This window comes from Procambarus clarkii, chromosome 70 (genome assembly GCF_040958095.1).
Source record: "Procambarus clarkii isolate CNS0578487 chromosome 70, FALCON_Pclarkii_2.0, whole genome shotgun sequence".
Taxonomy (NCBI): domain Eukaryota; kingdom Metazoa; phylum Arthropoda; class Malacostraca; order Decapoda; family Cambaridae; genus Procambarus; species Procambarus clarkii.
In genome coordinates, this window is record NC_091219.1 from 17,875,018 (window position 1) to 17,902,005 (window position 26,988).

Sequence of the window (26,988 nt, forward strand, 5' to 3'; positions counted from 1 at the left end):
CAAAAGTCCTAAACTTTTATTTTATGTCGACCAAAATTACCAAAATAAGGAAATTTTTTCAACACTTGAGACTCTCATAATTGAAATATCTATGAAGATTTTGCACATGGTCCCCACCATCGAGGATGGAGAGGCTTCATAGACTGCAAAATATTAAAGATAAATACAACCAATAATATTATCAGGTGAGGTGGACATTGCTGCTCCTGCTTTCATCCTCAAGGATCCTCTTGAGAGAAATCATTACAAATAAAATTATCAAGAAACATCAAACTAGTATGCAAGTATTACAGGAATTATTATACTAACTACTTTTTACAATTATAATTATCATTTAGAATTGGAAGTCAAAATGCCTTGGCTATCAAATAAAAGCAGCAGCCTCTTTGATAAACATTGAGAGTGAATCCCACGAACAACTGGTGGGACAAAATACAACAGTAATAAGGAGGAAGTTTAATGTTCTTAAAACATAATAATCTGAAAAGCAACCAATCTATAATATAAAGAAAACTAGTAATAAATTATGTTTCCTAACTTATTACAATCAAACAAGCAAAGATTATTTAGAAAAAATTAACTATCGTATTTATTGAGAGAAAACATGCACGCATATAATTTGAAATTGGCTGTTAAAAGTTTACTAGAGCTTACATAATCATTATTGGGGTCTTCCTCTGAAGCAGCCTCAATTGAGAATGCAATAAAGCAAAGGACAGCACCAATCCACAAGAGAAGTGCGAAACCACCAAAGAGGTTCTTGCAAAATTTTACCCACTCAGGAGTATGCTTGGGTGGGGTCAGGGTATTTCGGCCGTCTCGTTCAATGCGTCGAAGAGCTTCGTCCTGTGTTAAACCCTGGAAAAGTAATTATAACTTTAAAATGTCAAGCATTAAATGTATTGCAATGAAATGCCCCTTTCTGCATGGCCCTCAGTAGCTCTCGAGTATTGAAAGCTGTGATACAACTAGAATTATACAATCACTCTTTAAGCCTGGACTTGCGTAGGCCTACTAGAAACCCAGATCAAAATTTGATTCAGTTACTGGGACGAGAGGAATTGTGTGAAAACCCTGATTGGGCTTCGGGAGCCTAGTCAGGGCAGTAGCACTTCCAGGTTGCAATGCATTTAACCATGTCGTGGCACAGTTGACTAAGGCGCAGCTGGGAACATTCCGTGCGTAGGTTTGAACCCTCATCACGGCCCTTGTGGATTTGGATTATTTGAAATATCACGCTATTGTGATTTCTACATGTTTACTGCTGACTCCTCAGTTGGTGCGCAGGCTGAGGTGGTGGTGATTGCATTTTCCTCCTTTGTGCTTATCTGGGAATGTGTTGAGTGATGTGTTCCGTCCGTTTTTAATATATATGTTGTTAAGTCAGGGCTTGTGTCAGGCCTTTCATTTGACCCGTGTTCCCTTATATTGCACTGTTTGGTTGTGGATGAACGTATATTTGTGGTTGAAGGCTTCCCCTTACTTGCCTTCTTGTACTTGCTCTAGCTCTCTTCCTTTTGGTGGGTGGTAACGGCCTTCGTTTGTTGGGGTCCTTTATGTGTGTTCCTGAATCTTATGTATTTCTGTTCTGTGCTGCTGGCGCTCTGTACTGGCGGTACCTTATCGGTGTTCCACTTGTGTGAATTGGTGTACATATGGTGCGAATCTCTATGCTGTGCCCTGGGTACGAATATTATCGTCTAGCTATATTGTATTTTCGTTTGTTTATTATGTGTTTCTTTGTTATGTTCCCTTTATGCGTGCATGGAGTTGTACCTGGTGCGTGTCCGTACACTGGTGTTTGTATATTTTTGTATTGCTGTTTGTATATTTATGTATTGTTTATTATTTGCATGCTGATTTGTTGTTGGTGATGTATCCTGTGGTGTTTGACTCTGTTCTGGTGCTTCGGTACCTTGCTTATTACTTGTATTTAGTTCTTGTTTTACAAAAAAGAAAAACAAAAGTCACAATAGGTGACTAACTTCCACGGGTACCTATTTACTTCTAGGTGAACCGATGCATCAGATGAAAGAAATATGCCCAAATGTATCCGTCCTGCACGGAAATCGAACCTAGAATATTTAATTTAGGAACCGATTACACTGACCACTGCACTACAGGACCCTGTTAAACTTCCTGTAGATGGGTGATTGTTGAAGCTATACTTAATATGTCCTCAAGATATTATTACCCAATGTATTCAAGTAGTTATTGAAAGGAAATAGCTAATAACAGAAAGTAAAAAAAATAATGAGAACAAGAAATAGAAGCAAGGTAAACACTGGGTGTGTCTACTTTTTTCTTAACTTACGCTATTCCTCCGTGGAAAACAATAATTCACAGTTGAACGAAAACTGCAAACAGTATAAGGAGTTTATTGTCTAGCCAGGACCATGCTGTGGTTTTGTATCAATGACCCTAATTCAACTCTTTTTAAAGATATATTAACACTTTAGAAACTTTATAGGTTTACCCAGAATTGACAACTGGTGTGTGTAACTGAGGTGATACAGTCGTATAATGCAGTACAGTATTGTAATATATATATATATATATATATATATATATATATATATATATATATATATATATATATATATATATATATATATATGATCTTCAGTATTGTCTTGTAGTTGAGTTTGATCTAACATCTGTACTGTGTATCATGTACTGTAGGCCTGCATGTCATTTTAAAACATAATAATTGCTGAAAGCTAAGGATTAAAACAGTAAATTTATATAATTTATAAAAATATTTTAAATTTTGTACAATATAACAAAATCCTTTGGCACATCATAATATTCAAAGGATACTACAGAAACTACGCCGATTAGCAGGAAGAGGGAAACTACAGGGAAATAAGTGCACTCATGCAGATGAAAGTGGCATATTATGGGAGATGTTACGGAGGCCCAAGTTGCACTGATGGCTACCAGGGAAGCGTATTGCTTACCGTTTCAGGGTTCACACAAAGTCGCTGATAGAGTTCATTAAGGGAGATCTTGTGCTCATCAAGTTCCAACTCCTGCTTCAGATCCTCCATGTCCTTCTCCCCTCTCTTTGTCCTTCGCTTAGACATTTTCTTTTTAGACTGTAAAATATAGTGATCAGTTATTGCGAGAAAAGCCACAGCTTGTACCTGTCACATCACATTGTCATAGTATTAATGAAATAATATCTCGCACTACTTCTTAAACTGTATTTCATATCGATTAATTATTTGTAAGTACACATTGAAATTAAAACTTAATTTAATTATATATTTATTTATATATATACAAGAAGGTACATTGGGTTCATGAGAGTACATAGCATCGGTGTTTTTACATTCGTGTAAAACAACTAACGCGCATAGCGTTTCGAGCAACATTAATATTTAGATTGGGAGATCCTGTTGATAATTAGGGTCACAGTAGAACAAGATTGAGAACCTCAACCCGTAAGCTGGTATGTTAGAAGCATTTACACCCTTAACAATACCTTAATGCACTTTGGTGTTTCTTATCATGGATATTTAAAATATTCTAAAATCTGGCCTAAGGTGCTTGACAGTATGGCATGCAGTATTTATAACATGTAAAATTATTTAATAATGTAAACTGGATTTGTTAAAGAATGAGACCAATCCTCGAGTTATCAAGGCATTCCAATATTAATAATTAAATGAAATAATGTTAAAATGTTGCTTACTGGTGAGACGTATACAAATAAATTATATATAATGTAATAAATAACTTTTGATGGAGCAGTTTCATCAACACTGAGAACAAAACCCTGAGAAGCCTTTGAGACTGCTCTCGAGTTCACTGATTTTCACTTTATTTTAATGTATGCGCAGGTTACCAAATATAATGTTGAGATACGGTTCCAACCCTCACAAGTTGTTTTGAGAATGTGACAAACTTTCAGTCCTATATATATATATATATATATTATATTTTTCTTATGATCATTAATTATGATAAGCATTATGCATTTTAAAATAGAAACTTTATGAACCTAAATAGGAAGAATTCTCATGTATATTGACTCATGTATAATCTTAAGTAGCTACACATTTAATTTTCCATTGCAGTTTTAAGCAAGAGATATACATATAAGTGACAAAATTTTCATGCATATCTATTTGTAACGTGCAACAGAAACAAGGAGGAGCTATTTAGCAGTGTATTAACAGGTAACATATTGACAAAAAACAATTAAAGAGTGACAGAAGGATATCGCTTGATATCTTAGGCCTTTCTCAAGAAATGGTACCTTGGACTTCCCTTTAACGGCATTGTTTTCTTCATGGGGAGCTCGAGCGTTGTTATGCTGGTGCGAATTACTTGTGCTTGTCTGAAAGAAAAACAAATAATCAAACAAATTAGAATGTATACACTAACCCTGTGCATCATTTTTTATTTGACAGAAGCCTTTCGGGTAAAACATCTACAGATTAGTCTTCTATTTTGTTATTTATTTTCATAAAAATATTTTTATTCTTAGATGTCTGCTTAACATTATATATTTTGATTCACCCAGGGTGACTCCTGATTATGTTACATGAGGTTTTTCACAATAAAAATCAAGTAAATTATTTTGATTATAAATCCTCATAATAACCAAGATTTGACATCTCTCTGGCTAAATGATAAATTTTATTATACATAAGAAACATTAATTAAAATAATTTTGAGGCATGTGGCACCGCCGCACCCAAGAAAATTGTAATCAAAATATTATGTTTGAAAGTACATGTTTTCTCTGACTCCTACAAAAAAATTATATTAAGGTGTAACTATATAAATTAAAAAAAAAACTCATATCAACAGCAGAATTTAATTAAGTTGAATTTCCGTATTCTGTATAACTTCATGTTCAAATAAAAAACTAATTAACAAATGTCTAGTCTCCCAGAAGTCTTGCGAATTCACGGGAAATCGTGAGGGAATCTTTGAGGCTTTTCAACATGTGACAAGCTATTGCAAATATTAAGATTCTGAACAATTACGTATGTAAAATTGTGGCAATCTTAGTAATAATTGTTCAACCTTCAATTTCAATAATGATTTGCAGTATATGGTTCTTCAACCCCCCTTCCCCTAATACTGAGTCCAGCCATGTACACACTTGCACAAACTACGTTGCTTACCTCTTTATTACCTCCTGTCCTGGTTAGACTAGGCTACCGTTCTCCATCCTCACATTGTTTCCACCCATTGATTTTCCTTATAATACCCTGCCCCACACAAGTCTCGGGATATCTGCAAACACAACTCTCACCCATCCATTTACTATCCATAAGGTTGCACTTAACCTCACTAGTCTTGTTTTCTAGAAGTATACCCGTGCGCTTACCGGTTAGTTTAATCTGTCTCATATGTCTCCACGGTTACTGTTGACACTCCTCTCATTCGTGTTTGGAAGAAAATCCGCAGAATTGCTGGTAAATTTGTTCCTGGCGTAACACCTGTCCTTCATTTCCGTGATCGTATTGGGGTGGATCCGGTGTTAGTCGCAAATGAACTAGGTTCACACTTTGGTGCCATTAGCTCTGGTACTCATCTTCCTACTACTTCCCTTATTCTTACACCTCTTATCGAATTTAACCCTTGTGTGTGAAATATTTCCCTACATATAAGCATAAATAAATATTAATTATATTTAAGATTAAACTATGAGAATTTGTCCTTTGTTCAGAAATAATAACTTCAATCGAAATACATAGCTATGTGTGATGCAATAATTCCAGCCAGATTCTTCTTAATTTGGTATGTGACGATTGAGCTGTTAAATTTTTCTTGTTAGTTCTCATTATTAATTCAAATTAGAGGAATTTGGAGTTAATACTTGGAAAGTTTATCAAATCATTAATAGAAAGTTGACCGTTATGATCAGTAATAATTTATTGATCCCTCCCAATTTAATAACAGTCTCTACATTGATCCACGAATGGTGGCGAGGGGGAGGGAGGGTCCGCCATTTTTCACCAACAACTCACAACACATGAGAGACGCGGCGCACGCTGGTCTCTCTTCCTAAAATAATTGTGTTACTTTTACCTCGCACGTTCGGCAGTTAGTAGTCCATATCAACCATCCTTGTTCCAACCAATGCTAAGTATCTTTATTTCCCAAAGTTGTTTGTATACAGGCCTTTATAAATAGTGGGAAGGAGGATATGTTGCTAGGCCGGTTATATAGGTATACAAACTACAAATTCCAAGTAAAAATCAGTTATTAATATTTCTTACTAATTCATTGATTAAAGTGAGTGTGTTTTACAGAATAATTGTATATTTCTAGAATTAATAACATTCGCCGGCAGGAGTCATTACGAAGACGTTCCCTGGTGGTCGCCATTACTCACGAGGAATTAGTTACTAATGCTAGCTAGGAATTAGCTAGGAATGAGCTCTTAGCTACGCACGGCCTGTATATAATTTCCTCGGGGATACTGATGACCATAAGAGTTGCCATGCTTTAAGAAGTCATCTTACCAGATAAGGATTCAAGTTTACTCACATAATTCATATCGCACAGCATATACATTTAAACCAGTTACTTTATTAATTATTGCCGAGTTTGTTCCTCTGGCAGTGGGGGTTGTGGTTGTATGTCTGTCCTTTCATGTTGTAAAGTGTAGTTATATGTTTGTCTACAGTCTATGAAGATTTAGGATTGAACTCGGAGCAGTAAGTTATATTAACATTTAATTCTACAATTTACCTTATAAATTAAAAGATAATTTCAATAACTAACATTGAACACTCCCTCCCCCCTCCCACGGTGTGGGAATGTGTACCAAAAAATACATTTTATACAGTCGGGAGTCTTTTATACAAGGGAGCCGGTCGGCCGAGCGGACAGCACGCTGGACTTGTGATCCTGTAGTCCCGGGTTCGATCCCAGGCGCCGGCGAGAAACAATGGGCAGAGTTTCTTTCACCCTATGCCCCTGTTACCTAGCAGTAAAATAGGTACCTGGGTGTTAGTCAGCTGTCACGGGCTGCTTCCTGGGGGTGGAGGCCTGGTCGAGGACCGGGCCGCGGGGACACTAAAGCCCCGAAATCATCTCAAGATAACCTCAAGAAGTCCGGTAAATCGAATAAATAATCATATCAACTACATTCTCCCACACATTGAACGGACTGGCTCGCTGCAGTTTGTTTTCCCATTTGGAAAAGCCTAGCTGCGCGTGGTCTTCGCTGGGCGGGAATAGCTGCGCACGGCCTGGATTGGGTGGGGCTAGCGGTGCGTGGACTGGGCTGGGCTGAACTAGCTATGCTTGGCCTCCACTGGGCGGGGCTAGCTGTGCGTGACCTGGACTGGGCGGGGCTAGCTGTGGCTGGCCTCCAATGGGCGGGGCTAGCTGTGCTTGGCCTCCACTGGGCGGGGCTAGCTGTGCTTGGCCTCCACTGGGCGGGGCTAGCTGTGCTTGGCCTCCACTGGGCGGGGCTAGCTGGGCGTGGCCTCCACTGGGCGGGGCTAGCTGTGCTTGGCCTCCACTGGGCGGGGCTAGCTGTGCTTGGCCTCCACTGGGCGGGGCTAGCTGTGCGTGGCCTTCGCTGGGCGGGGCTAGCTGTGCGTGACCTGGACTGGGCGGGGCTAGCGGTGTGTGGATTGGGCTGGGCTAGTTGTACATGGCCTCCACTGGACGGGGCTAGTTGTGCGTGGCCAGGACTGGGTGGGGCTAGCTGTGCGTGACCTGGACTGGGCGGGGCTAGCTGTGGCTGGCCTCCACTGGGCAGAGCTAGTTGTGCGTGGATGGGGCTAGATTGTGCATTGTGCGTCGATGGGGCTAGTTGTGCATTGGATGGGGCTAGATGTATTTGGCCTGGACTGGGCGGGGCTAGCTGTGAGTGGCCTGCACTGGGCGGGGCTAGCAGTGCGTGGCCAGGACTGGGCTGGAGTAGCCGTGCGTGGCCTCCACTGGGCGGGGCTAGCTGGGCGTGGCCTCCACTGGGCGGGGCTAGCCGTGCATGGCCTGAACTGGGCGGGGCTAGCCGTGAGTGGCCTGCACTGGGCGGGGCTAGTTGTGCGTGGCCAGGACTGGGCGGGGCTAGTTGTGCGTGGCCAGGACTGGGTGGGGCTAGCAGTGCGTCTCCTGAACTGGGCGGGGCTAGCTGTGCGTGGCCCGGACTGGGCTGGAGTAGCCGTGCGTGGCCTCCACTGGGCGGGGCTAGCTGGGCGTGGCCTCCACTGGGCGGGGCTAGCTGGGCGTGGCCTCCACTGGGCGGGGCTAGCTGGGCGTGGCCTCCACTGGGCGGGGTTAGTTGTGCGTGGCCTCCACTGGGTGGGGCTAGCTGTGTTTGGCCTGCATTGGGAATAGTGGGTATACTGGGTGGAGCTAGTTGAGCCCCCACACTGGGTGGGGGCACAACTAGCATAGTGTATACACTTGGTGGGACTAGCTGTGTATAGTGGGTACACTGGGACGAACTGTATACTGGGCACACTGGGTGGGGCTAGCTGTGTATAGTGGGTACACTGTGTGGGACTAGCTGTGAATAGTGAGTACACTGTGGGACTGTATATAGTGGGTACACTGTGTGGGACTGTGTATAGTGGGTACACTGTGTGGGACTAGCAATGCATAGTGGGTACACTGGGTGGGACTATCTGTGCATAGTGGATACACTGTGTGAGGCTAGTTGTGTATAGTGGATACACTGTGGGACTAGCTGTGAATAGTGGGTACACTGTGTGGGACCAGCTGCGCATAGTGGATACACTGGGTGGGACTAGCGATGTAGGGTCCAGAGGGAGGCATGAAACTCACAGCTGGTGCAGGTTCCGGAGGGAAGTACCAACCACCCAGCTGGTGTAGGGTCCAGGAGGCGTCATCAACTATCCAGCTGGTGTAGGATGCAGAGGGAGGCATCAACCATTCAGCTGGTGTAAGACCCACAGGAAAGTACCAACTAAACTGGTGTAGGGTCCCCCAGGGACTAGCTGTGCGTAATGGGTACACTGTGTGGGCGTAAATTCGCAAACTACGCAAATGGTGTAGAATCGCAAGGGAGGGAGCCGGTCGGCCGAGGGGACAGCACGCTGGACTTGTGATCCTGTGGTCCCGGGTTCGATCCCGGGCGCCGGCAAGAAACAATGGGCAGAGTTTCTTTCACCCTATGCCCCTGTTACCTAGCAGTAAAATAGGTACCTGGGTGTTAGCTGTCACGGGCTTCCTGGGGGTGGAGGCCTGGTCGAGGACCGGGCCGCGGGGACACTAAAGCCCCGAAATCATTTCAAGATAACCAAGATAGGTACCAACCACTTTCCAGTAACTAACTACCGGCAAGACGGTAAGGTAAGTAATAATCAGAAGCGCTAAGCCATTATGATTATATAGCACTTGGAAGGGATGGGGATAAGGATTTTGGGATTAGACTGAGGACAGGAATGGTGCCCAACCACTTGAAAGGTCGAGGATTGAACGCCAACCTGCAAAAAGCGAGACCGTCGCTCTACCGGTGAGTCCAAGTGGTTGGGCAAGACGGAACGACGCAGCAGACTGCTGAGGGCTACTTACATCGGCCATGGCTGCTGGAGTGAGGGTGTGGGCGCTCAGCAGAAGGACGGCAGCAGAGGATACACAGTATCCACGAACAGTGTACGAGCTGGCTCTCCACCAGCACCAACAACCACTATGTACACACTTATGTACAAGCCACTAGGCTACCTTCACTTTGTACACTTTCCTCAATCTTGTGCCCTCTTGGACTTGTTAAGGGTTTCGCTACAAGTACATTCTTGGCCTAATTTGTTCTCAGACTAAATAAATCTATATTTATATTCTTATGGATGTAAGGATACAAATATTAATGCTATTTAGTAGCAATGAAAGCATTGGAAACGTTACATAATCTGTGTGAAGAAACACATCAAAGCAATGTAAGGTTTTGTAGTTCCGTACACATAATTTAAGGTAAAACCGTGCATATGGAATGTTTGTCACATCGTGAGTACGGGCTGCTTCACAGAGTGTGAAGAGTTCATTGGTCAACACTATATGGCGCAGCGGCACGTATGCCCTAGGCGAAGCGCGCCTCACAACTTCCACCGGCGGGAGACAAAATACTAGACGCAAGATAGTAAAGTTCCCCATCAGATGACCGGAAAATACGCACCCCCTCCCTCTTCTGAGAGAGATACCAGATACCACCACCACCATTATATCGCCATCTATTAACGGGTTTAAGTAAGCTGTTGGCGATAGCGGATTGGGGGGGGGGGGCCGAAGGGTTCCTATTGTTTCTCAATTTCCTAGATTATATTTTTCATTAGTCATTGTTTTATTTTTACCTTTCTTTCGAGCTGCAAGGTGCTAAGAAAGGCAACTTGTAGGATTTCGTCCTGAATTGCGAATTTATAAACTTAACACAAAATCTTTTCAGTACAAATGTGCATACAAAATTTGCATTGTATATCATATAACGTTAATTAATACATAATATATGTGTACACTCGAAAAGATATGCATCAAACATCACCAAATATATAATTTCTGAGTTAATGATATTGAAAAATGATTACATTGTTTGCGAAGCAGTTCCTGAACCCATTATGTGCCTCTGTAACCCTTTCCACCGCCGTCCACGGAATAGGTATGGGGTGCATAATAAAAAAAAGAAATTGAATTGAATTCGCAAGGCAAAGTTTCGAGTTTAGGAATTTTGTACACAGCTTTCGTTTATGAATGTTTTGTTCACTCGCACTTAAGACGCGTTTTAACTTTAGATTAATAATATAGATTATTAAATATAATCTCATTATGTCATGTAGGCTTATACTTTGAATTTAAATTTAGATAATTCAACCGGTAGTTATCTTTCTCTGCTAGGGAAATTCGGTGTTCCAGTCTTATACTGCCACCTCACCTCTTCTCATTACAAACTGCGCAGCTCATAGTAGAACACTGCAAATTTGTAAATAAATGCTTCCACAGGAATTGGTGGAGAATGCTATCTGTAGACAGGCATGGTGTACTCACCTAGTTGTGCTTGCGGGGGTTGAGCTCTGTCTTTTTGGTCCCGCCTCTCAACCGTCAATCAACAGGTGTACAGGTTCCTGAGACAGGTGTACAGGTTCCTGAGTGTGTTCTCTTCTGTGCTTGTGAATGTGGAGTCGACAGTTAGTGATAGCAATGTCAAATGGGGAATCCAGTGTTGCAAGATCTATCTCATGACACGGCCTCAATATTTTATCAACAAATGTTAACTTAGGCATTTATGTCTTTCTTCTAGACCAGTGGAGGGCAATCTACGTCCTTTTAGTCTATTGAATGCATCTAATGATGATACAACCCAGTCCCTGCTTAGTTGTCCACACATGATGATACAACCCAGTCCCTGCCTAGTTGTATTCGCACATTGTGCACCAACCCATCCTCTGCCTAGTTGTGTACATACATTGAGCAACAACCCAGCCCTTGCCTAGTTGTGTACACACGCTGTGCCTGTCCCTACCAGGCACAGCGTGTCTAACAACTCAGTCCCTGCCTAGTTGTGTACACACACTGCAACAACCCACTCCCTGCCTAGTTTTGTACACACGCTGTGCAACAACCCAGCCCCCTACCTAGAGTTGCTCCATTAGACTGATGTACTCTGGTCGCCCGTTTCGTTAGGTGTTCGTAGGCTACCTAGCAATAGGAATAGAATTTCAGTATATTTAAAACGACATACCTTTTTTTAATTTAATTCTAAAATAATAATCTTTTCCAACATGGAAGCTCTACTTAAAAAATGGGACACACTTAATCATGGACTCAAATGCAAACGTTTCGGTGTTCAGTGGGATGGAACACCTTTCTCTCAGACCCTTAGTTATCTGCCTCTTGTGTTTAGTCGCGATGAGTGGGGAGGAGAGGTCGGAGAGATTGGGTGGCGGTGTGAACATGAGTCCACATTACCATGGTAAAGACGTTCACCATCTGCTATTTGCGCAATCAATAAATATTGTGCCATCCAGCAGGCTCTTACCTAACTTGTCCGCTGCCGGCCGTTGGCTGGCCAACACCTTTGTCAACACTTCACCTTCGACAGTCATTTGATCACCATCAATTACATCATCACCTATTTAACTACTGGCCATTTCATCACCAGTTGTGTAGTCACTGGTCATTCATCGCCAGCCATTTGATAAAAAAGTGGATATTTGATCACTACCTAAACTAATTTAATACTAAATAACGTTCTGACCATTTTGCTTGATTTTGTGAACTTAACAATTATTGAAGGATGATGCGCCTGTGGTACTCTTGACAAACAACAAACTTATAACTCGCATGCACATCTCCTGTGCTAAGTAAGTACGACGCGCTCACCATAGCCGGTGCTTCATGGAACTTTTTGTTCCCAGTAGCGGAATCTAAAACAACAAACTTATAACTCACATCCACATCTCCTGTGCCAGATAAGTACGACGCGCTCGCCATAGCCCGTGCTGCTTGGAACTTTTTGTTCCCAGTAGCGGAATCTAAAACAACAAACTTATAACTCACATCCACATCTCCTGTGCCAGATAAGTACGACGCGCTCGCCATAGCCCGTGCTGCTTGGAACTTTTTGTTCCCAGTAGCTGAATCTAAAACAACAAACTTATAACTCACATGCACATCTCCTGTGCCAGGTAAGTACGACGCGCTCGCCATAGCCCGTGCTGCTTGGAACTTTTTGTTCCCAGTAGCTGAATCTAAAACAACAAACTTATAACTCGCATGCACATCTCCTGTGCCAGGTAAGTACGACGCGCTCACCATAGCCGGTGCTTCTTGGAACTTTTTGTCCCAGTAGCTGAATCTAAAACAACAAACTTATAACTCACATGCACATCTCCTGTGTCAGGTAAGTACGACGCGCTCACCATAGCCCGTGCTGCTTGGAAATTTTTGTTACCACTAGCTGAATCTAAAACAATAAACTTGTAACTTCATGATCAAAGATCACATTCATTCCAACAAATATACCACTTACATGCCCGTGCCACCTCTTGGGTGGCTGAACCTTCATTAGTCAATAAACTTCTGCCATTCGAGCTCTGTCTTTGGTAATGTTAACAAGGTTAACGAAACGCATCTCTTAGCGGCAGGCTATAAAAAAATTGTAAAATTAACTTTAGAGAATTAAATTTTCAACTTAGTTTTCAAGTTAAGAAAGAGTGGGAGAAACAAAAAGAGAGAGAAGCTAAGCAACAGATTGTCTTTTGTGATTTTTATCTTTATGGAGTAATGCATGAAGAAAATATTCATTCACCAGCAAGTACAACGGCAGCAAATCTTCATAGCACTAACCCAAAGAGAATTACAAACGCACCTTAGACATGACTCGAGGCATACAAGGTGTATTTACCAACTCCTGTCAGGAAGCGAGTCGTGTAACAGCAACCCGCAGTGAAGAAACATTGGCCAAGAAATAGGTCATAATATTCCTTGCATCGCCCGGCCTCGTAGTGCGAGGGAACACTCTGCTAGCTCTCCATATTAATTTTATATATGGTTTCACAATATTAGTGTGTGTGTGTGTGCGCTTTGTTTTAAATTACCTTGCACCACACACACTCACACAAGCTTTAGCGACACCAAGACACTTCAAGAGCATGGCTAGGATTTTCTCCGTCATGAGGTTACAATAAACAATAGATAATTTAATAATTCACACACATCTAACAAGAGTGTAGTTAATAGTTCTAATATAAAATGAGCGGCAGTGATATACGTTGTTAGCTCATACTCAATGGTCCCGGCTTCGGTTTTCGGAGGGAATGTGATAAGTACATAGAAGATTCTGTGAGGAATAAGCAAAATGGACAGAACCTATTTAAATTAAAAAATCAGGACAAATGGACATCAATGTAAGCTGACCACGCAATTAAGTAGAAGTGATTTAAGGATGCACACTACCGTGCAAATGTTTCTTTTCACGGTAGCGTGGTTGACAACTTATATGATGTGGGCCGGGGATCACTAATTCCTCTGTACTTAGTAGCAGCCAAGGAAAGTATAAAATTTCAGTTGGGCAGCAGTTAGTTGCCTCTGAAATCTTTCTTATTAAGGTTACCTCATAGCATGGTGGATAGAGCCTTGGCCTCACGCTCGTGGGATCGGCGGCTCTGGAGCCAGATTCACGAAGCACTTACACAAGTGAACAAATCCACAAGGGCCGTGACGAGGATTCGAACCTGCGTCCGGGAGCATCCCAGACACTGCCTTAATCGATTGAGCTACGACAGGGTTAAAAGAGTTGAAACCAAAGTTCTACTGAACTTACTGGATCCCGTAGCCTCTCCGAGGCACAAACCAGGATTTTACACAACTCCCCCCTGCACCAGAGCTATGTCAATAGGCCGTTCTCCCTCTTCGCCCTTAATCGACTGTCGTAACTCAGTCGATTAAGGCAGTGTCTGGGATGCTCCCGGACACAGGTTCGAATCCTCGTCACGGCCCATGTGGATTTGTTCATTTGATGCATCACGTTAGTGTGATCTCTGTGTGTAGTTACACAAGTACTTACGAACCTGTACATCTTTTCTCAATCTTTGGCGGCTTTGTTTACAATTATTAAACAGTTAATGAGCTCCGAAGCACCAGGAAGCTGTTAATAACAATAACAACAGTTGATTGGGAAGTTTTCATGCTTGTAAAATGTTTAATAAATGTAACTAAAGCCGTCAATGATTGAGAAAAGATGTACACGTTCGTAAGTACTTGCGTAACTGCTTCGTGAATCTGGCCCCTGGTCTCCTAGTGCCCAGGTGAATGAAATGTAAGGAATTTTTCGGTCAGTGTGCGGGTGGTCAGCAAGTGCAGTGCACTGAAAGAAGAGGTTGCTGAAGCCATTTCCATCCACTACGTTAAGAAAAAATATATGAAAATGTTGAGAGAGGTAATTAGCGTGCTGGGTCTCGCTCCGCGTAGTCACTGATAGGTAAGAACCGACAGTTAAGACTACTGATGACCTCAGTACTCAGACCATATCCACTCACACCAACTACTGATGATACTTCTGCTACTACTTGTACTAATACTCTACTTCTACTATTATTATTATATTGCTGCTGTTAATATTCTGCTACAAGTTCTAATGATGTCTAGCTGATGTGTGTAGGGATGGTCACAGATGGGGCGGCCGCCCTCTCCTCGTCCTAGTAGAGGACACTCTTTTCGCCCGAACAATCCGCACTAATCTGCTATAATCTCATCCACCAATTATATTCAGGTGTTGTACTGCTGTTGCAATCCCTGCCTGCACCCTTGTTATGTACTCTGCTGGTGTGTGGGCGCTGGTGGTGTGTGTGGGGGTGCTGGTGGTGTGTGTGTGTGGGAAGTGTTGGTGGTGTGTGTATAGGTGCTTGTGTGTAAATAACCTGTGTTAACACGTCCAAAAGGACGACCAGAGTTGATACAGCAACCAGAGCCACTAGGGCCATCCGTGGCACCTTGCAAGCAAGCAAATAAAAGGCACTAAAGCCATCAAAGACAAGAGAGTCAGTTGAGCCGGCTGGGTCACCATCAGGGGCTCTGGTGCACCTGCAGGCTACAATTCGTATCCAATAGCCACTTGCCTGTCACGAGCTAAGAGAGACCAAGACCACTAGAGCCACCAAACTCACAATTTCTTCCTGAGCTGTAAAGGACACTCAAGATTAGCGAAAGTCTTCAGGGACACTAGAGCCACCAAGACCATGGAAGTCACTAGTGCCGTCCATGGCACTAGAATCACCATAACCATCGGACTACACCAGAGACACCAGGGCCATCACATGCACCACACCAGTAGAGCCACAAGTCCCCACAGAAACAAGCGGGCAATCAAGAGACGACAAAATCCAACCTAACCATCAGGGCCACTAGAGGCACCTGAGGCACAAGAAACCCCCAGGGCCACAACGGCCATCAGGGGCGTTACAAGGCCAGCACGGTCGTTCAGATGCACCAAGAAATCTGTAACACATCAATATGTTAACACTGCATCGCATTACCATATTGCGATATGTCAGCATAAACCAGAGCCAAAGGTTTCACCAGAGCCACCAAAAGCACGAGTCATTATGGCCACAAGGGCCGCCAGGACAAATTCAGTACATCAACATGCTAACACACATTTCATTACCACTATTATTGTGCAAGTGTGAAAGGCAGGAGAGTGTGTGTGAGAGTGAGTACTGAATATATGAGTGTGAGAGTAATGAATGTGTGAGAATATTGTATGTGTTTGAAAGTATTGAGAGTGTGAGAGTATTGTATGTGTGGGAGGGTATAGACTGTATGAGTATTGTGTGTGTGTAAGGGTAGTGTGTGATTATTGTATGTGTGTGAGGGTATTGGGCGTGAAAGAATATTGTGAAATTACTTTGTGAGAGTACTGTGGGTGTGTATTAGAACAGTGTGTGAGAGCAGTGTTTGAGAGTAGTACTGTGAGAGAGAGAGAGATAGCAGTGTGTGAGTGCACTGTGTATGTGAGAGAGTAATGTGTCTGTGAGTAGTGTGTGATACTGCATTAATTCATTTTAACTCATTATGACGAGGGACAGGCAGCCAGTATGTATGTATGTGTGTGTATATATATATATATATATATATATATATATATATATATATATATATATATATATATATATATATATATATATATATATATGTCGTACCTAGTAGCCAGAACGCACTTCTCAGCCTACTATGCAAGGCCCGATTTGCCAAATAAGCCAAGTTTTCATGAATTAATTGTTTTTCGACTACCTAACCTACCTAACCTAACCTAACCTACCTTTTTCGGCTACCTAACCGAACCTAACCTATAAAGATAGGTTAGGTTAGGTTACGTAGGGTTGGTTAGGTTCGGTCATATATCTACGTTAATTTTAACTCCAATAAAAAAAATTGACCTCATACATATTGAAATGGGTAGCTTTATCATTTCATAAGAAAAAAATTAGAGAAAATATATTAATTCAGGAAAACTTGGCTTATTAGGCAAATCGGGCCTTGCATAGTAGGCTGAGAAGTGCGTTCTGGCTACTAGGTACGACATATATATATATATATATATATATATATATATATATATATATATATATATATATATATATATATATATATATATATATATATATATATATATAATACACACACACACACATGCTAGGCTTATATAGAGCCCCCTCACCCACAGTCGAATTACTGACCCCGTTCAGGATGCAACCACACAAAAAGCTGACTAATTCCTGGTTTCTTATTTACTGCTAGGTGAACAGGAAACGCGAAAATTAAAACTGAAAATTAGGTGATAGGAAACGCATCCAACAATTTGTCTCGCACGGAATTCGAATCCGGAATTCCCGATTATGAGTCGAGAGTACTGAGTGTTTGTGAGTAGGCTACTGAACGAGAGTTGCGAATGTTTGAGAATTATTAGTGAGATTAATATATATGTAAATTTAGTTAGTGCACAAGAGTTAATGTAGGGACAAATGTGTGAAAGTTCTTAAGATATAATGTAGAGACAAATGTGTGAAAGTGTGCAAGAGCTAGTTAGAGGGAGGTTTAGGGAATGGCTTGGGACAACTACATAATTTGTGCTATTATCTACTATTATTCGCCAAAATTCCGTGGCGAATATGATCTTGAAATGAACCTGTCTCACTTTGACAACAATAAATCTAATTTGTTTTTTTTTACTTCGAGATCATCAAGGCGATATAATGAAGATATTAAATGGAAAAGTGACACTTTTCCAAATAGATTATATTTTCCACAATGGCCGAGAGAAACTCCATGTCATCTTTGTGTTGTACAAGCAATACATGAAACGTGTAAATACAGAACTGACTGCATCACTGACCCACGTTGATGTGCGAGACAGCTATGAAACTTACAAGAATGAAACATCCCTTTGCTACAAGATCAGTGGCACTCGCAGAAAATAAGTTCTTTAATCACCACACTTAGCGTGAGATATATGTCACTTTGAGCATATATGGATAAATTTGACCATGAAGAGAATACCAAGGAAGGAAGGAAGGACCGCATTGGCGGTTCACATGATACAGTTCTAATTCAGTTCCATTATAAAAACCCAACAAAAAGCATACAGAATGACTTTAATATTGCAGATTTTGTTTGATAAAGGAACGCCCTTTAGTGCCCATTGAATTAAGCGTGTATGGCCAATCTATAACCTAGCCAGAGGTGATTATGGAGGAAGGGCTATGGACAGGCTACCCAGAAAAAGCATAGTTTGTTTCCTGTAATACAAGACCATCGACCCTGCCAACGGTTTCGGATCGATGAATGAGTGACGGTAAAAATCTGAATAAGGAATGCTAATTTTTGGAAATAGGACAAGTGCGGATAGCCTCCTTAGCAGTAGTGTTCTCAGGGTGAAATATAGTCGTGATGGGGAGACAGTCCCTATCCACAGTTAGGATAGCTGGTAGTTAACTACCTATGCAGGGTCGTCATCGAGGGGTACCAACTCTCCGAATGGTTTCTCATAGGAGGGTGGATGACCTGGTCGGAGCCCAGGAGTGGGTATGAAATTGAAATTGAAATTGAAATAAGTTTATTGAGGTAAAATACACACAAAGGGATGAGGTAGCTCAAGCTATTCTCTTTCAGTACAATCTCTTTCAATACAGTCTCTTTCAGTATCCCCATTCAGTACAACGTGTTAATATATACATAGAGTGGGTATGATGGCCGACGGAGGGACCCATGTGCACATACATGATATCCCTCCCTCCTGGCCGCCTTGCCAGGAGCTTCCGCTTTGAAATATTTTTCCATGTATGCTGTTGTCAAAGTCTTCCTGCTGCTTAGGCAGATTGTTTTGTCTTCAGCTTTAGTTCTTTTTAATGATATACTGTGCACCCACCCCCTCCCCTTTGTGTGCTGTGTCTTATATAAGAAAAACAAAATACACAAGAATTTTCCATTGAACTAACCATTATCATCATCATCTTAACTCCTGTGAGTGAGATATGCCAACTAACCATAGATTATATATTTTAGTTTCTGTTGGTAGGGAAATGTGTGTGCTTAAAGCACACCTACGTCTATCTCCCCGTGCAGTAATTGGGGGGAACGGGTGCCCTGAAGCTATATATATAAAAACTACACCCTCCCGAAGTGGCAAGAGGAAGAAGGGAACGAAAATAATACCAATATGACTGTGAACCCAGCAAAACCTAATTGTCTTAAATCTGCTGGAGATAAAAAGTGGCCAATATTGGATTTCAACCACCACAGGATGCATAGGAATAAACGACTCCAGAGCAGGAGTCCCAGCAAAAGCTAGAGGGAAGGAAAGAAAGGCAGGAGCACGGAAGTGGCCAAGACGAGCGACAAGCTTCGTCTCCTGATGACGGGCACAGTGGTGAAAAGGGAGACTACAAAAGTTAGAATTCAGGAAAATTCGCAAAGAAACCGCGAATATTCCATTGAAGGAATGGTACTGTATTCTATTAATAGTAATTCTAGTAATAGTAGTATTCCATTGAAGGAATAACCACTATTGACAGTTAAGAACTAAGGTCAATAAATGAAAAAATTATGGAGAAAAGATACAAGAGAACAGAAATAGATGCAGTAAAGTCAGGGTGGTGGGGCCAACTTGTCTTCAGGCAGAAGATTCGCTGAAGGAAATGGATTGGGACAGCTACATAATTTATACTATTATCTACTCTATCCATGGTTATGTTAGGTTTCATTACATTAATACAATGTATTATTGATATGAAATATGGAAATCGAAAACGTTTAGTGCCCCCTCGAATTCTGTTTACAGAAAACCAAATTCCTTAAAGAAAACGTCGTCAGTGTACTTGTTTCATGTTAAACCGACGATTTATATTACATTAAAGTCGTAACTGGAGAATAATCTGGAAGGCAAAAGTTAGTTAATTTGCCAAATTTACATGTAGACTATTACCAGAACCATAATATGCTTTCAGACCATCACAAAAATCTAGATAACTATCCAGGATGTTTGAGGGGGTGGGGAAGGGGTTTCTTATGGTAATGGATTTGCTATGAGGACGGGGTGGGTAGGACAGACGAATCTAGCAAAGACGGAATTGAGAGAGAGTGGGAAGGAGCAGAAGCAAACTGGCGGGATTTGTAGAGGGGGCGTCGGGAAGGGGCTGTAGTGAGTAAACCTTATACTCGCTCCAGTCTCATTACCTTAATGACACACTAATTAGCACTAATTATGACTACTTAAATCCTTTCCCTAATTACATGTAACATTCGTTCCATCCTGTTGGAGGAAGCCGAGATGTAATCACCAAATATAAGCGAAGCGGGAAGTGAATAGCCAACAATACAATTTCCACAGCGATTCATATAACTCCAGTTCAGACGCTTTGGGTTTACCACACCTCTTCAACCTCAAGAATGTAGCACTGTGTACAGTTCTAATCGACCCCAAGACGCTACAGCTTCGACACAGCAGACTACGACCGCATCGAGCTACAATGCTCTCGCGACCCATCGAGTTCAGACACTAACGATTGGCCATTAAGCCGCCACGCTCTCCCGCATAGAGCTCAGCGACTCCGGCCCCACTCAGCTCTGCTACAAGTGCCGTCTGAACGTCTACGAAAATGCAACAACCGACCATTGTAATCAAGACTAAATAAATATGAACCTCACAACAACGTAACAGTCTTACGTTACTGGGCGGTCGAGGGAAGGCGGGCGACCGACAAAAACGACAGTCATCAGGGACAACATCAAAGGCTACGGCAACTTGGACCTAGATCAACAGACTCCACCGAGACGGGAGGAGACGCAGGAACCAAGACGGAAGAGGAAATTGGGGGATAGAGGGACAGTGGCCTTCTTACCCGCTCGGGGAGGAAGAAGAAGAATCAGGTTTCCGTTTTTGACATGCAAGCGTGCCAGTAGCGACGTACTGGTCAATGTACCCTCTCTGGGCACAAGTACGTTGTACCAGAAGGTACAACGTACCGATGTACCTTCTCCGACCTCCATAGTCTTGGTCAGAGAAGGAGAACGAGAGCCGATTACACGAAGACGAAAACTTGTCCATACCTGTCCGCTCAGGCAAGGGCGGACAGAGGAGGGGGGGGGGGTGTTGGCAAAAGACGGAGACGAAATATGGGGCCGAAAAGTGAAGGCGAGCACGATGGAAGAAATAGAGTAGCAGTCCAAACCTGGCGGGTAGGAAGGCTGGAAACTATAGTCGGAGATCCACGAGGAACACTTGCTGCCACAGAATTGGGAAGTGTAGAAGGGGAGCTGGTGGAGGCTTTAGGGTTTGAAGTTTGGAAATGATTCCGGAATGGGGGGGGGGGGAAGAAAAGGTTAAAGATAATGGCAACGCAACACTCAAGAGTAATGGTAGAGTAGCAGTCAAGATATTTAGCATGTGCACCGCCAGAGGGCAGGAGCTACACCCCTCACTGTCTTCTGGTGAGGTGGCCCTTCTGAAAGAAAAGTATTCCTTGGCTCCCTCCCCTTCAAGATGACCCAAGGCTCTTCCTACCATCAACAAGATTATCTGTTACACTGGCTACACTAAGTGCGCTCTTAATATAAAATAGACTATTGTACTAAGATTGATTGCACAAGGTTGTTCCAAATACCTTTCCAAACTTTGTTCAGTACTGTGCAAGCGTGTGAAGGTTAGGTGGTCATTTGCTATAAACTAGCTTTGACTATCTGCTGCTTTATAATAAAGCATGCCTTTATGGCTTGGCACCTAGTAGAGATGGGTTTTTCCAGCCAAATTGTCTTAGTCATGACCACCGCTATAATTTGGCTTAAAATAAAACCATTATATTTATACTAGTAATGCATTTGTTCCAATTTTAATAACTTCCTAAATGGCCTTCACTAGGCCCAATGCATAGAGTTCAGGATTTTTTTTTTTTTGGGGGGGGGGGCGGAAGGGGCATGGAAGAACTAGACAAACCACTTTATTATCAGTTACTATTACTGAAAGTTAAAATTAAATCTTTAAAAATAGATTTCAAACCTCAGCGAAGTTGGTACAGGCAAGACCATATTTTGTAATGGGGATAAAGTAAATTGTGTATGTTAAAATTTATTGTCTCCTATTTTACAGCACATGCAGAAAATGTTAATATATGAACTTAAAATAACAAGTATTAAACCCAACAAACGTGGAACAAGGTCCGAGCAGTACAGCTGTAATTACTACAAATACGGATAATTATTAAGTATCAATTAAGAATTTCATGAAGATTGGGGTTTACAGTCAAATTATGGTTTACACTACAGTAATTCTGTAGCAATGACTATCTTGCGCTAAAATGTATAACAAATTAAAAGATTAGAAAAGTCATCCGGGATATGACATTTTTTGCATTTACCTATTTAAACTTTAAAACTGACATTAATTTAAATCATCAGGCATGATAGAAGTGTTAGAGGATCACATTACAGCCAACTTCTTTACTAAATATTCTCAGCCTGACCTTCAAGCAAGTTCTTGAAGGTCAAGATACCAATTTTTTCTTTATCAGGCACCATAGAAACTAGTATTGGCAACAGTTATGCATGCTGGTGGTGGCAGGTGATTGCCACTAGCTCTAATTCTTGTGCTCCATAAACGTTAATAATATGTCTCGTATTCCAGCCAGCCTCCAGGGTTTCTGCGCAAGAGGAAACGTCTACACTCGTCATAAACGAAGATGAGTAGCGAGAAGGGAAGAGCTGGCAGCCACCAGTAGAACCTGGAAAGAAAAATGCATTTTACACAACGCGACCTTTGAAATGGTTAACGACCACAGTTACAAATGATTACAAAACTACAGACTTTTTCAAAGGATACAGTATTTAGCCTCATTAGGACCTATCCTCTCAAATGAAGACTGCACCAAACTTTGTCCAAATGGCTGTGCGTATTAATGGCTTTAGGCATATTATGTACTAGCTTTAATCTAGAAATCAAACATTGTAACTCATCTTTCATAAATAATTTTACCTGAATAAACATTTACGCAAAATTTGGTTCAATGTTATAACAAATCAAGAACGGTAGCCTTAAGCTGGCATTATGAAAATGCATTAAGCTGGTATTTATGAACAAAATGGTTAATAGAGTAATGACCAGTGTAATTAATACAAGGGATGTAAAGAATAAAAGGTAATGGTGGTAGTGGTGGAGGACCGAGAAGGAAGGACGGGGGGGGGGGGGGGGGGGGGGTGGTAGTGGCCCAAGATTAGTCCCAGCGGAGGACCACACTGGCGACTGTTGCACAAGACTATTTGTGACACCAATCTCTGACGAGGCGTTTGTCCAACACATGCATTTTCCTTTTAATAAAGACTCCTATTAAGTTTTACATTGCTTTGTCTAATGCAATTTAGGATAAAGGAATGCTTGTGCATGTTAACCTCTCAAGAGGTTATTCAAGTAGTTCATTGTTTTCACATCTGACGGATTTATAGCATTTCCTTTCGCCGTGCGTAGTGGAAATTCAATTAAATATCGGTTTAAGTAAAGGAAAATTATCGAATAAAATTTACTATTAATGCAAGCATTGCAACAGGCAGGATAAACGGGATGCACGCTCTAGCTTTCATATCTCTTCTAATGCCCATCCCAAGCTTTAATTTTCAATAATAACCCCCTTCTCGATCCTTAAAGTCACTCGCGCTGAATTACCTTCCGATCCCAGTGCCTGTTTTAACCCCTGCACTTCCACACCTAGATGTCTTTAGGACTTGCAGCCTAATGGGTAAAGCAAAGCATGAAACCCAACAACTGCTAACGAAGTTGCCATGGGGAACATTTAATAGGCTAAACTTGTGTTAACCAAATTCTTAACCTCTTTCAGTGTAGTTCGAGGGCTTAATTCATTACTTCCCTGGTTTTCTTTCCCAAATAATTTTATTTGTGAACAAGACTAGAAAATAATCCTTACTTTAGGGGGTACATACGGAGACCCTTGTCCATTCCTGGGGTGTATGAGAGAGCAGCAGCCAGGGCAGTTTCGAAGCACAAACCAAAGTTAAGCACCATGTTCCTGCAAAACAGTCACATTGTTAGTTGCATTCTATACATGGACAAAATAAATTAATGGAAGCTATTTGACTTTGATGAAAAAAAGTTCCACATTGTACAAAATGTCTTTAAAACCACCTACCACAATCAGCTACTACTGCTATAAAGGAGGCAACATACTTAACAGCCCCTTGTTAGGGAATTTAAGTACTCACGTCATTCCCTGGTGAAAAAGCGAGTTACGTCGGGTCTTGCAGATGATGAGATCTGCCCACTGCACAATCACAATTGACACAAAGAAAGCTGTGTGACATGTGTACTCTAGAATTTTGCGGTCAGTGTAGGTCTGGGAAAAAAAAAAATATGAAAATTAGGGCCATTATTTTATTACAAGAACTAAATTTTAGTCGATAAATTTACGAACATTTGTAATTTATGTTAGTGCGTATACTGGGCAAGAGCTGCTCCTTAAAGTAATTAATCTTTCCTTCCTTTGTTTCCATCATTAACTATGCAGTTAACCAATGTTATTTTCGTTAAGGAAAATAACCAAACACGAAAAATGTTAATGTTTTATGCTGAATTCAAATTTGCAATAAAAAAAATTACCACCCATAATTTTTAGGCTTACGTTTTTTTTAATTATTCACTTGCTGAATATATAAGCATTTCGCCAGCAAAAGACAATAAATCTCAAAGATATTTAATGTGTAACAAATTTTCTGGATTCAGATTTTTTCCCTGTGAGAACCTGGACGCTGTCGGCAACAAAGATTCTACCAGGAATTTTGACCATGAAAAAATAGTACCGGGGCAAGAGAAGTTCAAGTGTGCTGGCTGGCTGGCTGAACACTTCGTGTTCCCAAGCATAATTTACTAGAAGTAATGAAGTATCACCCTTACCTGGTTTGTAGTATGGTAATACACGAATCCTTCAAAATTAACCCATACATCACAACACCTTGTGCAATACAAGACAATTTTATTTTAATTCGGCATGTATGCGAGCATACAAACACGTTAGTGAAACATTATCGCTATCAAATTTGTAAAAACCACTTTAAAGAAAAGAGTAACTTGGTTGCAATCTTGCGAGGCCTCTATAGCAGTGATGATCCCATGATGCCGCAACGCAACTGCAGTAGTCTCTACTATCAAAAGGCAGCAACCCAGCCAGGAAGACCAGGGATCTTTAAAAGTCAATCTAATTCATGGTGTCAGCGCAAAAAGCAAAACAAGATTAAAGATGTCAAAGGCATTAATTTACCAAAAAACAAGTGAAGGACATCCAACTCGGGCCGTTGGGAAAGCAAGACAATGAAAATCAGGACATTTTACAAGGTGCACATCTATAAGGCAGACAGTGCAATTTGGACAAATATACAAGTCTGTTCCTTCAAATGCCGACGAGTTAAGCGTGCACCAATATGACGTTGAGCCATGAGGTCTCTTGAAGTCAACCAGAATAAAGGAACATTGGCACATAAAAAGCAAATAAAAAGCAAATGGCTTTTAGCATAAAATCTCAAAGGTTTGCCATAAAAAATATCAAGCTATGGGAGCCACCAGCACAGGTAGGTTTTAGCAGGAAAAAACTACAGAGTAGCTAACACTCGGCAGACTTCGACTATCTGAACAGTAGTGCACGAATAGCTGGGAACGTTTCCAATCAGATTACTTCTTTAGTGTTCACTGTGAAAGTTAGGGGCATTCAAAAGGTCAAGTGAGCATCCTCTACAGGGATGAGGTAGGAACAATACCAAGAGAAATATTGTTAACATACACAGAACATCAGGTAAACAAGCAATCCTTGTAATAAACTAAAGATTAGACGATTATTAGATGGGTCTAGTGAAAATACGAGGAGTTGGAGCATTTCAGTTATGTGAAGTAACGAAGGTATTACCGATAGCAACGATCCTTTTAGTGGCCGATAACATGCAAGCTCTTTATCGTGGTATGAACAAAAGCATCAAAACCAGTAGCAACCCATATGATGCCAATTGTCAAGACTTTGAAGGGTCCATGGGCGACGTCACGAAATACGCTGGGCAGCCACCGTCTAGCCCAGAGACTGAGAAGCTTGCAAAGGAGAAAAAAAAATGGCACAATTCAAAAAATGGTGAAATTCAGTGAGGGACCGAACGAGTGAGGAACAGAGAAGGTAAACAAGGACTGAAATTAATGACCAAGGAAGGCAAACCTAGATCCTTCGCAATCAAAACCAGTTTAACAATAATGCAACCACAAATGAAGGACAAACTACACCTTTAACAAATTTACCTGTCACCTTGCAGATCTTCCAAATATGGGGAAGAGGAATGCAGAGTATTAGTGAAGTAGGAGCTTTAACTAAAATTCACCTATACAAACAGCCCTATGGGCCACACACTAGCCTTCTGAAACTATGAAAAGTCTAGTGTCTGCCGGTGACCATTTGTCCAAGGCGGGAAGCCTATAACAAACTAAGGCAGACAAAACTCAAATTCCACTAAGGAACGTAGATTGGAAGGACAGGCAGCATCTAGCAAGGCAAGATGAAAAAGGGGCAAGGAACAGGAAAATCAGACTTCCAGTGATTAGTAGGAAGGGTAGTGAATATTCCAGTCCGCTTTACCCAATTTTATCAGATCGATGAGAAGCCGTATTTAAAAAAGAAGAGATAAGAGGATGGGAGACTGGTCTATGGTGGGTTATTGACCCACCATATCAGATCTTTTGTATATGTTAGAGGAGCAGAGAAACATCGCTAGCATTGACATGAACGTTTGAATATGGGTATAAAGTGTACAGCATTCCAAGTTAACCCTTTTGGGGTCCAGCCACTCCGCGCTATACCAACTATAAATTTTCTGGGCGGTTCGCAGTCCACTCAACGATGTTTCTAGTCGCTAAAGTCGTCTAGGTTATTTCAGGTTATAACATTTAGTGTCAAAGAACGCAAATGAATTTTCTGAATAGATGCAAAACCAAAATTATATTTCTAATTGTGTGACCAATAAATATAC

At 41.5% G+C, this 26,988-nt stretch overlaps 2 protein-coding genes and 1 long non-coding RNA gene across 5 annotated transcripts in view; 1 reads left to right on the forward strand and 2 right to left on the reverse strand.

Moving 5' to 3' along the window:
- LOC123775293 (sodium/potassium-transporting ATPase subunit alpha) overlaps positions 1 to 10,079 on the reverse strand; it is a 35,535-nt gene extending 25,456 nt beyond the window's left edge. The window contains exons 1-4 of the mRNA XM_045770322.2: positions 9,520 to 10,079; positions 4,265 to 4,345; positions 2,961 to 3,098; positions 655 to 858 (exon numbers count right to left, since the gene is read on the reverse strand). Of these exons, the coding sequence (XP_045626278.1) occupies positions 655 to 858; positions 2,961 to 3,098; positions 4,265 to 4,345; positions 9,520 to 9,528 (432 nt within the window). The 5' untranslated portion in view covers positions 9,529 to 10,079. The remainder of the gene's footprint in view (positions 1 to 654; positions 859 to 2,960; positions 3,099 to 4,264; positions 4,346 to 9,519) is intronic.
- The window catches only part of LOC138356039 (uncharacterized), a 166,407-nt gene that overhangs the window by 86,890 nt on the left and 52,529 nt on the right, over positions 1 to 26,988 (forward strand). The gene's annotated exons all lie outside the window — the stretch shown is intronic.
- Positions 22,039 to 26,988, reverse strand: part of LOC123775297 (sodium/potassium-transporting ATPase subunit alpha) — a 29,052-nt gene continuing 24,102 nt past the window's right edge. For both annotated transcript variants that reach the window (XM_045770325.2, XM_045770324.2), the window contains 3 exons: positions 24,196 to 24,326; positions 23,901 to 24,002; positions 22,039 to 22,706 (listed from right to left, as the gene is read on the reverse strand). In XM_045770325.2, the coding sequence (XP_045626281.2) occupies positions 22,586 to 22,706; positions 23,901 to 24,002; positions 24,196 to 24,326 (354 nt within the window). In that variant the 3' untranslated portion in view covers positions 22,039 to 22,585. The remainder of the gene's footprint in view (positions 22,707 to 23,900; positions 24,003 to 24,195; positions 24,327 to 26,988) is intronic.